This window comes from Macrobrachium nipponense, chromosome 39 (genome assembly GCF_015104395.2).
Source record: "Macrobrachium nipponense isolate FS-2020 chromosome 39, ASM1510439v2, whole genome shotgun sequence".
Lineage (NCBI taxonomy): Eukaryota > Metazoa > Arthropoda > Malacostraca > Decapoda > Palaemonidae > Macrobrachium > Macrobrachium nipponense.
This window is the reverse complement of record NC_061099.1, coordinates 41,933,408-41,951,390: the sequence shown is the minus strand read 5'-3', so window position 1 is coordinate 41,951,390 and position 17,983 is coordinate 41,933,408. Positions and strand designations below refer to the sequence as shown.

The 17,983-nt window shown below is 36.9% G+C and overlaps 1 protein-coding gene across 1 annotated transcript in view; it reads left to right on the top strand.

Annotated features, from left to right (window-relative positions):
- The first annotated feature begins 1,012 nt into the window (after window positions 1-1,012).
- LOC135210316 (uncharacterized) overlaps window positions 1,013-17,983 on the top strand; it is a 48,455-nt gene continuing 31,484 nt past the window's right edge. Inside the window, exon 1 of the mRNA XM_064243197.1 lies at window positions 1,013-1,345. Within this exon, the coding sequence (XP_064099267.1) occupies window positions 1,052-1,345 (294 nt within the window). The 5' untranslated portion in view covers window positions 1,013-1,051. The remainder of the gene's footprint in view (window positions 1,346-17,983) is intronic.

Sequence of the window (17,983 nt, the reverse complement as noted above, 5' to 3'; positions counted from 1 at the left end):
AACGTACCGTGAAAATGTAACTGCCATTGTTTATAAATAATAAAAACATAAACGAATAATATATCCCAGTAAAGAGACAAGACGTACCATAACAATGTGACTGCCATTGTTTATAAACAATAAAAATATAAATGAAAAGGCGTTCAAACTTTGATCACTACGATGTCAAGTTTTCGTTGTAATCTGTTTTGAGGACCCCAGATTGTTGAATGGACAGCAAAAGCAATTGTAAAAGTAATACTCCAACCCCAATACTCGCAGATTACCTACGATACATGCACGTTTAATTAGATACCCACTTAGCATCCTAAAATCAATCGCTAAATAATTTGGCACCCTTTCAAGTAATATATTCATTTAATTTCTGCACGTGTAAGATATATCTAAAAAATATGTTATGAATTCAAACACCATTTAATAATATGTATATACGCATAAAGGGATGCAATCTGATTATTGTATGTTCCAGTAATCATTAGTACTTTCTGATCTTATCATTTTCGGATATCAGTATATACTGATATATATATATATATATATATATATATATATATATATATATATATATATATTATATATATATATATATATATTTGTGTGTGTGTGTGTGTATGCATATATATGTATGTATGTGTATATCTATATACGTATTTATATATGTGCGTGTATCACAGCAACGGCTCGTTAAGTAGCTACGCGGCCACATTAAAAATAATTAATTTTAGCACTAAGGGGGAGAGAGAGAGAGAGAGAGAGAGCAGAGAGCACTCACGAAAAAGTTAATATAATCCTTAAGCCCTTGTGCTATAAGCAAACTGTTGCGCAGTGCGCCTGGCTTATAAAAACAAAAACAAAAAGCAAAGCGTTTAAGTGGGCGTTGCTGACTTCCCATCTCTCTCTCTCTCTCTCTCTCTCTCTCTCTCTCTCTCTCTCTGAGAGTCGACTCCACCTCCTCCACCACCTCCTCCTCCTCCTCCCTCTTTCCAGGCTCTGGAAGCTACAATACCAGCTGGCGGACGCCGGATCGGCCACAGTCTCCCCACCAGCCAGGATGAACGGGAGGGCAGGTGGAGGATCTACGACTTCTGCGGCCGGAGGGAGAAGCACTACCGTCGGCGCAGGGAATCGCTCGCGTTGCTGCCCTTTGGCGAATTCCCGCTGCTCGATACCCTGCCTCCTGTTCCTCCTGCTCCCGGTCCTCACGCCCCTGGTGATGATGCCCGCCGACGCGGTGCCTCACTCGGCCCTTCAGAGACCGCAGTACATCGAGGCCATCAGACCCGTGATGCCCAATTCGGCGGTTTACCCTCCTCAACAGATGGTGATACAGCAGCTGCCTGAAAACGTGAGTGATTGCATTTCGATTTTATTTTTTATAGTTTATTCCTTTTCTTTTAGATCGCTTAACCTAATTTCCAAAAGCGAATATCCCTTCTATACAGTTGCTTTGTAGATCGCGTTCAAAAAACAAATGGATGTACTTTGTCTGCGAGCACAACGTGGCGAATTTGCTTTCACTTCGACGAACAATATCTACTAATTTCTGGTCATTTTGGATCTTGATTTCGATAACAGCTTGATAAACGTATTGTACAACGAAGTGAGTTCTTCCCTTTTCTGTTCCTTAAAATATTAACGGGTTTGTTTGTAAAAAAGCTTTCACTTCAACGAACAATATCTATTAATTTCTAGTCATTTTGGATGGCGATTTCGATAACAGCTTTATAAACGTATTGTACTACGAAGTGACTGCTTCACTTTTCTGTTTTTTAAAATATTACCGGATTTGTTTGTGAAAAATTTTTGGCGAAATCTCTTCCAATATACTTTGCAGTGACTCCTTCCCTTATGTTGTCTTCAAAATATTCGCGGATTCCTTGTGAAAATCGTTGGTGAATTTTTCAGTCACTTTCGTTCATGCGTTTTCGAAAACCATCCTATAAATGGGTATACTTTTGCAGTGAATCTTTTTCTTTTGTGTTCTTTAAAATATTAATAGCTTTATTTTTTCAATAATGTTTTGAATTTTCGGATAAATAAGAGGACACACGATTCTTCTGTTTAATGAGAAGAGTTTGCCGCTCGGAATAAAAATACATATATACAAAATCTTGGTCACTTGACGATAAATTCTATAGATTATCATAATCTTCAACGTAGCAATCTACCACGGTTGTGTTTTACCCTTATTATTATTATAATTACCTTTTTATCTTTACTATTTCTACTATTGCAGTTTTATTCCGTTCGGTCAACAGTGTTGAGTGTTCTCGAGTTCTGTCTTGTTTTCAATATCTCCAGTACTTTTAGTCGATAGAGCACATATCAGTTTTTTATTTATTATTATTTTTTTAAGTCCGTTTTAAAAGACGTGGTAAAAATGGAGTCATCAGTATATTTCAATCTTTTCTAAAGTCCTCAGTAAAATAACGAGTCAGTGAGTTACTAATTTCATTTGTCTAATCTCCCATGAAATTAACAAATCAGTAACAGATAAGCGCCAGTGAGCCGCTCATATATATATTATGAATTACCGTTTTAAAGGGTGATATACTCGTATTCGGTTATTAATTTGTTTACTGATCGACTATACCTGCTTGGTAAATACTTACACAACAAAGTAGCCGTTAGGGCAACCACAAATGAGTTTAGGTTATTTTGACAGACTAAAATAAAATGACAACAAACCGCTAACTTTGAGTCAACTCTTATGAATACCAAGCCTTTTTAAGTATGAATACCAAGTCTGGCTAGTATGAATACCAAGCCTTCTTAAGTATGAAAACAAGGCCTTGTTAAATATTAATACCAAGCCTTCTTAAGTATTACTTATTAACATCATAATAATCACCTTCAGGTTATGTGTTTGTTATCCCTGTTCATCTTTAGATATCCTTCTTTCAAATTTGACTTTGAATGTTTCTTAATGTCAGTAATAGCACATAAAGTAGTATTTTTACAGCGTAATTCATAATAATAACCTTCAGGTTATGAGTTTATTATCGCTTAATTTGTTTTTGTTGTTATTGTTATTGTTTTTGAAGGGTAGGAAGGCCTTATGGAAAGGCCAACAAAGGTCCAAAAAAAGGTGTTTCGCGTCGAGTTAAAGATACAGGAATTTCAAGATAGGATATTTATTATTTATTTATTAGAATGAAAATTTTAAAAGTATGGTAAACAGTATTGAACAATCATTTCTAATAAAATTTTGCGTTTTTATTTGAAGTGTCGTTGCTGAAACAAGGCATTATTTGACCGTAGATTTCAGCACAAATAATTTATTTGGTGTACTGAATTTAAGCTATGTTTCTGTTCGATCATTTTGCGTTTCCACTTATAACTGAGAATACATGAACGTGTTTCATTTGTGTCCTTTTTATTTCATCCTTGTTGTTAGTATAATTAGCACTAAGTATGAGTATTCATTACGAAGACCACTTCGCGTAAAGTTAGGCATATAATGTTTACAGCTTATGCGTGAGGGTAAAATCTTGCACGCCTTCCCGACTAAGCTGGAGGTCGCATCACGCCTTGTTCGTATTCATCTTAGTTATCGTTCTTTCAATTTCTTCTTTTAATTTCCTTAATGTCTGTAATAGCAAACAGAGTCGCGTTTTCTGCAATGTAATTCATAACAGAGCCTGTTTGAGAACTCTCATTGTAATGACCTCTTCAACGCATTATAGAGTTTTATACCCTTACTATTTTATTTTATTTTTCTTTGTACCATGAATATTCTAATTCATCTTTCACTTTATGTTTCCCCTCTGAAAAAAAAAAGGTTTTTCTGTGTGCTTCATATAAGAAAAAAGTTTTCCGATTGAGGAAAAGATTTTCTGATGAATACTCATCCACATAATGAAATATTTCTATAAAACAAATTGCAAATTGAAACCTGCATATTCGATTTTGAAAGGATACAATGTATCAATTATAAATTTTTTCCCCATTGTCAAAACTGCCCAATATTTAGATATTTATTTGAAGGGGCAGAAATGGAAGGCCATCGATAAATGTTTTTAGATAATGATATTTATCATATGATCACTGGATAAGCTTCTCTTTCTTTAAACATAATGTAGTCCAGTTTCATTGTATGCACCGTTAACCGAGCAAATTGGCTTCGATTTTATGTCATTTGAGTCAATTAAAACATCAACGTACGAGGCTTTTTGTAAGGCGGTTAAAATACCTTTGATTTTTTTCCTTTTTTTGTGACAACATATTTCTGTGCGATAAATGGACTATATAATATACTAATACACTGTGTTATGCATTAGCGCCTAAACAGTGAATGACTAAGTCATTCAGTACCGTATCGTATTAAACATATATACTAATGAATCTGTTGTGTTTAATTTATCAGATGGAGTCTTTCCACACAATGAGACTTGTGAGTAAGTAATTCTGACAAGTTCGAGGATTCTAGTGAAAGAACATATTCATTTTAATAAATAATACTTCATTCTTTTCTATTAAATGTTTACCCATTCTTTTCACATCGTTCTGATTTATCTTCTAATCACTTAACTGCTAATGACTCAAAGCACTTAGTTCATTAACACGAATTAATGTGACCTTTTTTTCAGTCTTTTTGTACCGGCTGTTTTCAGGGTCTCCATTGCTCGCCCATCAATTTGTCATTTCACTTTTACAGCGTCGGGTGAAAAAACACTCGATATTTTATCAAGGAAGAAGCGTAAAAGGAAAACAAAAGAGAGGCCTCTTGGATGACCTGTCATAGCTGAAGTGGAGCTCAACTTTCACAAAACAGGACTGCGAGAGAGAGAGAGAGAGAGAGAGAGAGAGAGAGAGAGAGAGAGAGAGAGAGAGAGAGAGAGAGAGAGGGATATTCCTTGATCAAGTTATGGAGATGTTTATGAAAAAAACCAGTAGTGGACAAAAGTTGACGTTGATCTCATGAAAACATAAGATGACCATGTAACAGAAAAGAACATCCTTAACCAAAATTTATTTACTGAACTTATATAGAAAAAGTTTTATAACTGCAACTCGATAATCAAACAGACGTGATTTGTTCTTAAAAAAAAAAAAAAAAAAAAAAAAAAAAAAAAAAAAAAAAAAAAAAAAAAAAGTAAAAAAAAATAAAAGCTCCGCGATGGTAATTAAAATATGGGGCAAAAATATGGAACAAAAAAAAAACAGATTAAAAAATTTTTCGATACATATAATTATTCTAACCGAAACTTGATAACAAACGAATAAGCATTACTTAAGAAAAATTGCCCTGAAAAGAAAAAAGTTACCGGAAATAATCCGAATATTTTAAGGACTTAATTTGCGAAATCCGTCATATGATCCCCCCAAGACATGTCATTTAATTTGAGACTTTAAAAAAAAAATCCCCGAAGAAGCACAGAAGTTTATCACGGTCATCTGTAAAGTTGCCTAATGACTTCCTTTGCGTAGCCAATTTACCATGATAATTTGGCATACTTTTCAGGAGGGGCGTTCTTCATCTTGCTCTCCGGCTCATTTGTGTTGGTTAAGATATGAGCAGAAGATTTTGACTTCCAATCTCGCAGTTTTATTTGGCTGTAGAAGAAAACTATTGTCCCGGCTTTGTCCGTTCGTCCGTAGTTTATTCTTTCCCCCCTCAGAGCTTAAAAACTACTGAGGCTAGAGGGCTGCAAACTGGTATGTTGATCATTCACCCTCCAGTCATCGAACGTACGAAATTGCAACCCTCTAGTCTCTGTAATTTTTTTTTATTTGAGATAGTTTCTAACAGCGTCAGCTCTCTGCTGACAGTAACGTAAGAGACTTAATACTAAGCACAAAGCTACCAATACATGGAATACGAAAGAGCATCAGCAATGCATTTGGTAAACCTAAAACGGCACAATATGGACCTCATTGTTATCCCTACGCATCTGTAAAACTAACCAGTCAATTTCCTTAAAATATGAAACAGCTCCTACATCGCTAGGACAAATTCTATGATTAACTTGCCTATACTCTGTTTTTTTTTTTTTTTTTTTTTTTTTTTTTTTTTTTTTTTTTTTTTTTTTTTTTTTTTTTTTTTTTTTCATCTATCCATCCGCCTGTGGTGGTCGCGCATAGTAACACTGCGTCCCGGGCATTAAATAGTTACGCTATGTGTACGTTTTTGGTAAATAAAAGAATATCTAGGTGTACATTTGCAACTGAAAAGTGTTTTAACAATTTACTGTATGCGATTACACCGTTAATATTCGAAATAGGATATTATTTAAAGCCCGGGACGCAGTGTTACCATGCGCAAACACCACAGGCGGATGGATAGATGAAAAAAAACAGAGTATAGTTGACAAATAATAGCTGTAGACCGAGCCAGTCTCCATCACAGCACTGAAGACTGGAGAGGAAAATAAACGCTTTGGTGTGAAGAACGTGGGAGAGTGCACAAAACAGAAAAATAAACTGGCATTATTGTCGTATTATCAGTTTCAGACTCACATGACGTCTCATCGGCGTAATAAAAACCATAAAATATTAAAAAAACGATTTTAACGAAATTAATCTATTTCGATAAACATTACGAAGACCGGAATTGAAGAGGGTATCCACTGCCGGAAAAGTAATGGAAGTCAATCAATCAACACTTCGAAAGCCGCGACCATTGTTTGTGGAACTTACACTGAACGGTCGTGATTGCAAGAGCTGGAGGTAGCAAACGCATCAACCAAATATCAATCCCTTGTGTTATTATTGCCTTGTACATTTCACGATGACATCCTTTCAGCCTGATTACGTCCACTCCCATTCTTTTCTAATCGGATCTACCACCTAATACAACTACCTCGTTATTCCAGGCTTCCCCAACTCTCACAATTTCTCTGACGCGGATATATGCTTCCTTTCCCGTATCTGTTATAGATTTTAATTCTTTAGCCCCAGTCATCAGTTCAATATCCCTTGAGCGTCTTCAGCGTCACAGCTAAAAGAAACGCGTTGCCCTTAGAATTCATATCTCGCATTCGAGCTATTTCAAATCAGTCAAGTGGGATTAAGGTACAATGATTAAATGTGCTCTAGTGACTTAAAATGTGTCAGTGAGATTTGATGAAATATCTAGATGGGCGAACAACGTACGTCTGTTTACTTTAAAAGCATTTTGCCGTAGACGAATTGTAGCGTTATGAAGCCACAACCTTCATGTTCTGGCTGAAGACGCTCTTGATTACAAAAATCCTTGTTAGAGGTCGTTCAGTCATTCAATACGCAAATTCACTGATTAGCTAATTAACTATTGATTGACCGTCATTTTGGTACAGCAAATGAGACCACATTTACGAGGTGGTCTGTAATGACTGGCCGTGATCGATACGGAAATTGTAATTTGTAATGATTCAGACAGATTATATGCACGGGACGATCTATAGCTTGCAGCCACTGCTCTATGCGAATCACATCGTTCTAATCCAATGGAATGGAATGATACAGTTAGCTTAATGGTATCCCGTTGACTTACCGGATTATAAGGTTATCTGAATTTTCGTGGCTTTCAGTTTATAATAACTAAGAAAATTCCCAGGTCTTTTATTTCAGTTTCCCACAGGATATATGTATGCAGGGGAAAACCATTAGTTTATTACACAGAAGTAACACTGAAAGCCTCAGGTTTTGTCAGGATAAAATACTTTTGAACACAAGGGTTACCATGAATGGTTACTTATTCAAAAGGGGGAAAAAGTCATTGTAGGCCTAGCTTTCGTACATGCCATGACGTAACAGAAAAACGGAAGCTTATGGTAGTATTAGGTCACGTCGCACAAAAACGGAAGCATGCAATGACGTAACGGAAATTCGTAAAACTGAAGCATGTAGTATTAGGTCACGACGTAACAGAGAAACGGAAGCATGTAGTATTAGGTTACGACGTAACAGAGAAACGGAAGCATTTAGCATTAGGTCACGACGTAATAGGAAAAAAATTTAAGCATGTAGTATTAGGTCATGACGTAACAGGCAAACTGAGGCATGTAGTATTAGGTCACAAACGGAAGCATGTTATATTAGGCAACGACGCAACAGAAAAAACTGAAGCATGTCGTATTAGGTCACGACGTAACAGAGAAACCGAGGCATGTAGTAATAGGCGTCTTCACCTTACCACGTAAAATACTATATAAGAAAAGACGCCGAACTGCCCCCGCCATCACGGAGCGAAGATCAGGAACTTCAAAATTGACAAACGAAGGAAAGAAAACGAAGATAAAGACCTATAAAATCCTCAGTCTAGGTCGCGTCTGCTAAGAGATCCAATTCTCTTAGCTACATTACTCGTCAAATTGAAGAGACAAATAAAATTTGACGTGCGGAAGGTCACGTCGGGGTTTGGGGGGGAGAGTGAAGAGCCTATCAAATGTTGTCTTTGAGATACTGAGAAAAAAAAAAAGGGGGGGGGGGGGGGGGCTTTAGCGCAGTAATTTTATGGCCTAACAGACGATGACGAAAAAAATCTGGATTGATATGAAATTTATATGAAATATTTGTGACGATCCTTCGCTTATTTTCAAGATACTACGTCTTGTTCTAACCACCTACTCACTAAGAAACAAAGAATATGGTTGCGCTCAATGCAGCGTTGCAAAATGATGACCATTCACAGTGATCCTTTCAAAGTAGTGGAGTACTAGAGCCTTATACGGGTTATTCAGCGCCTTGAGAAAAATCGCCAACAATACCCTTTCACAAAAGTATACTCGTGTCAGGGCGACAATAGGCCGACGTTCATCAAAAGAGACAGATTCGAAAAGCCTTCCTTCAAAAAAAAAAAAAAAGTGGGGGGGGGTTCCACAAAGGCCGAGAGGGGAAACTTTTTTCTTTCTGATATACCGTAATTGCTGGTCCCGGAATATAAAACCGAAAATGCTGTTCGAAACGTCGTATTAATATTTGTAAAATGTTGCATCAATTATATCGTTAATGAGAACAAAGGAAGATGGTCCAGTTTTGGGAGACTATAAGATCTGGATACAAATTTCCCATTTATATCCTTTAAGCACATACACACAGACACACACACACGTCCAGTGTGTCACGAAAAAAAAAAAAAAGGATCCTTGGTAACAGTAAATTCAGATTTGTAAAAAGAAGGCATATTTCAAACGTTAATTCTCTAAAAAATAGTGTTTTTAAAGCACACAAAAGGTCAAAACGTTTTAATGCAATACTTTCATATCAATAAAGTGATAAGAATTCAATTATTAAAAAAAAAAATATCGAGGCCGTTATCAGATAATATAGTATCAACACACTCCAAAGGACCATTTCCCAGGGATAAGATATTGTCAGAGATGTAAAGGCATTACTGTTAGTGATAATGGAAGAACATATATATATACTATATATATATATATATATATCATATATATATATATATATATATATATATATATGTGTGTGTGTGTGTGTGTGTGTGTGTTCGTTTGCTATGGGTTTGGAACGTAACTATGATCATTTTATTTGATTATAAGTGTTGATAGGAATGTTTGAATCGCTTATTTTCCCCGAGGACTTTCGTGGAACCCTACGATTTCTATCAACAAATATACATACATACATACATACATACATACATACATACATACACAAAAATATCACAAGACACAGGTGGCGAGAGGAGGAATAAGATGAAGTAAAAAAATAGGCAGAGGTTTCTTCAGCACAAACGAGTTTTCTGTACAGCGTATAATGAAGACCACCAAAAATACATCTACCTTTCGGTGGTCTCGTAATAATGTTGTATGAGCCGCCACCCATTAAATTTCGACCTCGGGGCGGTGGTGGCCTGTCCTATATCGTTGAATGTTAGCTAACCTTACCATTACTTTCACCTGGAAAGGGAAGAAGTTGATTCAAATGTCAAATAGAGTTAGTGAGAGTCTAAGTCTGAATTAACCGTAAGCTGCAAACTCGACGTCTCCGTCTGTCTGGAATTGGGGCATTATCTCCTCCCCTGGCACTCTGGCCTACTCCCCTGTCTATCTATCTGTCTGTCTATCTGACTTCAGAAAGCAAAACACGTAGCTAATGTTCCCCGCCTCAATTCATTTGCTTCATCAGACGAAAATGTAAACAAACCCTGGAAAATGATTCCTAATTTGTCTTTCGTGTTCTCACTAAACCTATCCGTAATTAATGAAGGCAAATCAAATCGCTCATTAGCGCTGCCCATAAGGAAATGAGCAATTCTTGGATCAGCGCCTCACAATTACGAAAGCGAATAATGGTTCTGAAAACAGACGACTTTGAAAATAGACGGGTTCTTTTCGTTTCATTAATTTGTTTACGGGAATTTCCGTCCATTGGAATACACGAATGTACGAAGGAGAAAGCCAGTTCAAAGCATTTTCTGCGTGAAAGTCGTCCAGGAAAAGCGCAATGGCTTCTCGTAAAACACAGATACGAAACGCCACTTTCAATCTTGCATTTATAGCTTTACCTTCAGACAAGTTTCACGAGATCTTTGCAGAGAAGCTACTCAGACTCTAAATCCTTAACTAATCTTCAGGCGAACTTTGATAAAAGGCTTCTCGAACTCTGGAGAATCATTACAAGAAGGTCTGGAATAGATTCGGCCGAACTCCGACTAATTTCCCGCAAGAAATATTATAGGCGATGGAAATAGTGCTGCCTCTCACGGTCAGTCAAATACCAAATCATCAGCTCATAACGTCTGCTAGTAGACCAATCAACTCAAGACGATTCTGGTGATAGAAGTTCACTCTCCACGTGGTTCGGAAGTCACGTAAAGTCGTTGGTCCCGTTGCTGAATAACCATTGGTTCCATGCAACGTAAAAACACCATACAAACAAACAAACAACTCAAGACGAAACTTGTGAATGACTGCAATAAGATAAAAATGATAATTGAATAGTTTCCTAAGCTAGCTTAATGGGAACTTTAGATAGCTGTTGTCGACCAAATCTGAATATTAAGATTTGTTTGAATCCCTAGCATACGACGTTAAAAGTGAAACTGTATATTTATGATACTTTCGAACAGCAGGTCGCTATAAATCTCCCACTAGCATTATTTCTTGTATACAATTCGATCGTTCTACGTTAATCTTCTTAAAATAGTTCCTGTGGTTATTATCAATTAACATTTAACTGATATAAAGCATCATTATTCTTTTATTCCTTCACTGCATATTTCCTATGCATCTGAAAGTAAAAATAATGAAATGTAAACCTTCAGCTAAGCTGCAAAAGCAAACTGTGTATATATACAGTGAGTAGGATGAGTATACACGATGGCTTATGGCATCTCCAGCCTGGGAATGAACTTGGCTTTCTCTTAAAAAAGATCAAGCAAACACTGGAGCTGAATAAGTCACTCTGAAATCCCACGAGGTCAATTCCCTTGTGTTAGCAATGCTTAGTGGGGACAAATGGCCTTTGAGAAATACAGATTCAATTGAGATTTGAATAACACTTTTTTTTTTCGACCTCTCCGATATGATGTTTATTCGTTATCAGAAATATTGTATACTCCACGGGGAGGACAAACTTTTACCAAACGAAATCTGGGATGAAAAGAAAATAGGTCTTACACCACCATCAGAAACGAGAAACCTTTGATAGAGGAAAGCTTGCGATGAACTCACAAATCAGACGCAGGAATGAATACGTATTTATTACTAAGAATTTGTTATCTTTTTTTTTTTTTTTTTTAATGATGACAGTTGAACCTCAGGATATCAAACACAATTCGTCGGACAGAGGGAAAAAATAGAATAACAAAGAAATGTAGCTTTAATTATAAAAGGTATAATTTAGGACAACACATGAACAAATCCATGGTTAGTCGCCCGCTATAAACGGTAGTACTTTCATACATCTATTTGAAGGGAAGAAAAAAAATCATAAAACAGTTAAATCACTTGCAAAAGCTCATTGGTATCGGTAATAATTATAGTTTTTTTTTTAATGTCAAAACACCCCATAACTCACTTACGATATGAAACGAGAAAACTATATTGATTAGCGGAATCTGTTCCTCTAACCGATGAATTTTTTAGTTAGTTTGAGAATACATTGGAATGTTTACCTGTATTTCGCTAGTCACGAAATATCTTCCTCTCTTTTTAAGGTTTTTTTTTAATCAAATTTTTATCAGTCACTCCTTCAATAATGATATCATTTTCAAATAAGGTTATCGTTCAAACCGACCACTTCACCTGCTCCTATCTCTCTCTCTCTCTCTCTCTCCTCTCTCTCTCTCTCTCTCCTTTCCTTTTCAGTAATTAGCAAACTTTTCATGCGCATAAAATTATCAGCATTCAATCGACGACAAATTATATCATTAAAAAAGATAAATATCTTTCATATGCACATAACTATGGCTTCTGCTTTTCATTTCCCCACTTACAAATAAGGGGAGTTAGTGTACTGCAATAAAAAAAAAATATTCACATATGAAATACACGAAAAAACGAAAAGAAATAATAAACGGAAAAGTATCAACTTTCTGACTGGATATCGAGGCGCCATATGCCATTTCTTTAGTTGGATGTTTTTGTATCTTTTTATATATACTACTCGATTATTTTTCTTGATGAACGGAAGAGAGAAAGAGGGTAAATGGGCGAGTTGGATGACAAGCATTTAGTCATGATGAAATATGAACTTTCCTTATAACTGTACTTCATATGGAATTAGTAACTACTAATACATGTCACAAATATTCCTTGCCAAGGGAAACTTTTCAGTCTAAATACAAAGACGATATCTACGATACAGAAGAAATATTTGACTGCGGATTCCAGCGATTCAGTCAAGTTCACGGTTCATAGATCTCCCATCTTAATGTGTTTTCCTTTTGATGGAGATAAAAATTCAGCCTCTTCTTGCAATCATTTTAGGCGTTCATATTACTTCAAGATTTTTCGTGGGGAGATCGCGTCTCTCGGTCGCATTGTCCCGAGCCCAGAGGTCTACACCACACCAGAGGTCCCCTTATTCACATCAACACCTTACGGTACTGCAAATGACGAGCCACCCCCGTTGTAAGCACCTGTCCTGGCATAAGGCCAGGTTAATCTCAAACCAACTGAACAATGAGAAATCATGCAGTGGTTGTTCACATGGCTGATTCTGCTTTCAGGTTACTAAAGCTTGACGTTCGCCTCATCAATTACCGGCTGGATTGTGTTTGTTTGTTTGTTTGTTTGTATGGTGTTTTTACGTTGAATGGAACCAGTGGTTATTCAGCAGCGGGACCAACGGCTTGACGTGACTTCCGAACCACGTCGTCTGGAATGTCAGGGCCCCTGTCTCATACTTCGGGCGTTTCATTTTCTTATTCTCTTTCTTACTTCCATCTCTTCTCTAGATATTTCTTTTTTTGTATCTGGAACAAATGACCTTGTTTTCCATGGAGACCAGCATTCACCTACATCCTCTATTCCTTTCGTTCTACCTAAGGTCTAGAGTCTCTAGACCTTGGTTCTACCCAGGACCTGGTTCTACCAACCTGCTCCGTGGTCCTTCGTATAGGCTGCCTCTTTCCCGCGAGGGCTCTTGCCCAAGGTGACCGGTAAGCCTAGTAGGAGGTTGAAGAGGATATCACTCATGCCTCTTGCTGACCTCTGGTATCACTCAACAAGGTCGCAGAGGCAACCAGGATTAGGAATTCGCTCGCTCTCATAGTGTCCTCTCCATCTTGGCTGTTTTGCAGCTTGTATATATTGCACCCTGCTTTTAACGAGCTGCCTTCGAGGAAGAGTCCGTGCCAGCACAAGGTTGCTTATTCGAGAACGAACGAAGCCGCCTTTTCCATCTCTCATACTTTTTATGTTCCTTTCAGGCCTGAATCAGATTAAAGAATGAAATTTACCCATCCTGTCGGATTATTCAGTAAAGCATAGACAATGCTGCCATGAAAACCCAAAAGGAACATTAAATGGAGCTCATAAAGTTAACATACTTTGAAAACCCAGAAGGAACATCAAATGGAGCTCACAAAGTTAACATACTTTGAAAACCCAGAAGGAACTTCAAATGGAGCTGATAAAATTAACATAACTTTGCTTTACAGCTACTCAGAAATTTACCAAAAAAAAATGAGTGAGCAACGAACTCAAGCTTCTTTTCCATAAGATATTTAAAAAATGAAAAAGAAGAAGAGTAGTCAAAAGGCCGTGACGGACGCAATAACGATTCTTTCGAAATAAGAAGTTAGGAAAACCTCCTCCAAGATCCTTAGCAATCAAGCCAGACCTTACGCGCGAATAGACATTCAAACAACCTATGAGAGGCAGACTTCATTTTCTAAGGGACTCGCCAACGTGTCCTACAGTCTTTGAAGATAATCGTCGGGGGAATTGATCTTCGCCTCACTTTACCTACTGAGAGAGAGAGAGAGAGAGAGAGAGAGAGAGAGAGAGAGAGAGATTAATGCTGTGAAAACTCCGGCAACTCCCATCATATCAGTTCCCTAAATATACATTATAAAACCCCTAGTCTGGTAAACGAAGTTCTCAAAATATACATTATAAAATCCCTAGTCTGGTAAACGAAGTTCTCAAAATATACATTATAAAATCCCTAGTCTGGTAAACGAGAGAGAGAGAGAGAGAGAGAGAGAGAGAGAGAAGAGAGAGCTCCACATTTATATTGAATTTGGAAAATAATAAATTCGTGTGTGCATGAAGCTCTAATAAATCATTTCAATGAAAATATTGGAATAAACCAAGTTTTAGACCAATGAACAAAAGACACACAACCTAATAAAAGTGCTCTTTATACCAAATATAATCCTCTGAAATCTGAGAGAGAGAGAGAGAGAGAGAGAGAGAGAGAGAGAGAGAGAGAGAGAGAGAGAGAGATAGTAATTCCGCACAAACTCCAGCAAATTTACGAAGTAATTGCGATGGAAAACAAATCACAGATAACAAAAAAGAAGAAAGATCCTCTTTCAAGAGGCTAATCTCTTCTCACAGACAGATGAGACGGGACTCGGCCTTGGCATTTGGCGCTATCAAATCAGGCTCTCCTAAACTATAGGCCTAGATTTACCCTAACTGATTTACGCTACAGGTAATTTTTTTTTCCGGGTAGGTTAGAGGGAAAAAAAAGAGTATGGAGAGGCAACGCTTATACTTTTATACTTTTAGTAGTTAGCAAATCGGTAACCTTCATATTTCACAGTAACTATATACTACTAAAGAAGCGGTTCTTAGCCTGTGGTACATGTAACCCCCAGGGATGCAAAACCTTAAACCTGGGGTACGAGACTCCAAGGAGGCATCCTTGGAAGAGGGTACGAATCCTTAAACCTGGGGTTACGAGACACCATAGCCAGTGCAATGGTAATGTATATATTTACCATGTTTGTATTGTATTTATATTGGATTATATTGGATAGGGGTACGAGAAAAATTTTCTGAAACATCAATGGGTATACGGGCACTGAAAAAGGTTGAGAACCACTGTAACTAAAGAGAAAGATGAACTTTCATGTATTTTTTTTTTTTGTAAGACTAAAGTTTATCAAGTTTACATCAAAAAGATGTGAGAAGAGTATCTTATACTCAAACGTTCCTTATACCGATATTTTTAGCAAGTAACGAGAATTGAGCGTTCGAGTGAATAATAGGAAGTTTATTATTATTATTATTATTATATTAATTTATTTTATATTATTATTATTATTTATTATTATTATTATATATATAGATATATATATATATATATATATATATATATATATATATATATATATCATATATATTTATATATATACATAAGAATAGACTGGTTGAGGGTCTAGATAAGTAGATAGTAGCTGTTGAAAATAACATTAACTTTATTAGGAATTGTATAAGAGAGAAAATATGTCCGAATACCATATATGCATATATAAATATATATATATATATATATATATATATATATATATATATATATATGTATGTATGTATGTATATGTAAACATGTGTAAAACGTTCCCGAGGATGTGTAACTAAAGCATGTTCATTAATTTTGAACCATGTAATGTGAAAGGAAACACGGGCACAGACTTCACATTTTCCCAGCGCGCTCATTACAAATATACCGCAGCATCCACGTACTATCTATACTATGTCGGGAGCTGTTCTACAGTGAACCGAGGGATACTGATAGAAGAGATATGTTCGTCTCTATATTATAGGCTGTCTGATTCGACTGTTCAGTATTCTTATGCTCGTTCCCAAAGAGAGGCAGGATTGACAGCCCGTAGTAGGCCTATGGAGATGCGTCCGCAAAAGGTATTTCTAGGGTCTTATTTTGTGAGTTGGATTACTGCTGAAAAACAAAAACAAAACAAACTTTTTTTTTACTCTATGATCCATGCTACTGGGTGTAAGTAGCACGCACTTATAGCTAAGATGTGAAAGTATCTTCGTGAGAACATGGCAGTTGTGATTTATTTTAAGAAGACAGTAAAAAGAGATCGTTGAAAGGTAGAACGGCCAGACTCAAAGGAAGTAGAGACGGAGGTAAAGTAAAAGGGTAAAAAGTGGGTGCAGGTTAGGGGACCGATGGAACGCTGAAACACCCATTTAGTAATGCCTACAGTTTGTTTGTTTGTTTTTTTGTATGGTGTTTTTATGTTACATGGAACCAGAGGTTATTCAGCAACGGGACCAACGGAATGGAATGCCTCAGTGGAATGCCCGAGAATCGAACTCGCTGCCACCGAGGTGGCAGGCGAAGAAAATACCGATCACGCCACTGAGGCACTATAATGCCTACAGTGCACCGCACGAGGTATTCTCACGGCACTGCCCCGCTACGGGGACATTTATTCATTCGATTTTTTTACGTACCCATTCCATTTTTCAGGAATTTCAAACCAACATTTTATTTTAGCAGAAAGTTTACAAGATCCCAAAGAGAATTTGCATAAAGGTACCCTTGACAACTTGGAAGAAGCGGTCGCCCCCTCACCCTCCCATCTGAAATGAAAACAAAATGGAAACCGAGCGAATCTGTAAATTGGATATGTAAAATCGAATTGAAAACATATGAAAAATCCACCGGATCATCCCCTCTGGATTGGAACAGTGGCGGAATGACCAAAACAATAAAAGCCTCGTGTCATCAGACTCACTTGTCCGCGGATCGAGAGGATTAATGTCGGAAACTGTAAACTATTTTTCTCTATTGTTTACTGTTGCCTTGAATTTCTGCCACCTCCCCCCCACCCAAAGCAGTTGAGTCTCCTACAAAAGTTATTGTCTTACGAAACCGTTACGAAAACGTCTACTGTCAAAAAGAAAGTAGGGGAGGTATATTTCTCTGGATATGCATCGCAATATTTTTCCAATTTTCATTTTAGTACTACTGTTGTTGTGTTATGGTTAACAAGAATTGTATGTTTCGACGCCCCCAAGCAAAGTCGTTTGAGCAGTGGATAAAGTCCCTCTGATCTTCCTTTTTTTGAAGCTAATCCTCAGTTCACTCTTTTGAAATTTCTTTTGTCCTTTTACATGAATCTAGAAATGGGGAAATCCTTCTGAACGTGTCCATAGAGCGAATTCAGTAGAAAAGTGCTCACATCTCTTGCCTTTACTTTTAGAGAAGAATGATGGAAAAAAAACTCCACTAGAAACCTAAAGTGACCTCAAAGGATCTTGTACTAAAGTCCTCAGTCTTCTCCTTTGGGTTTGGATATGAATCTGTAAGTAAAAGTATGAGTTAAAGGAAACGACTGTCCTTACACCCAGTATAGAACCATATGACTTAAATGATAAGAGTTTCTTTGTTAAAGGTAGTTTCCTGAAGCATTTGGAAGTTATTAAAAATACTGTAAACTGCGGTGTGAAATTCGGTCTCAAATGGATATATGTATTTGATATATTTCCAAGATTGTTGAAAACCTTTACGAACGAAGCAGTCAGAAGAGGAATAAAATAGAAATAACAAAATGGGATAAGGAAAGCGATTGAGAACCTCACAGAAACAACCGATGATAAAGAGCGCGCGC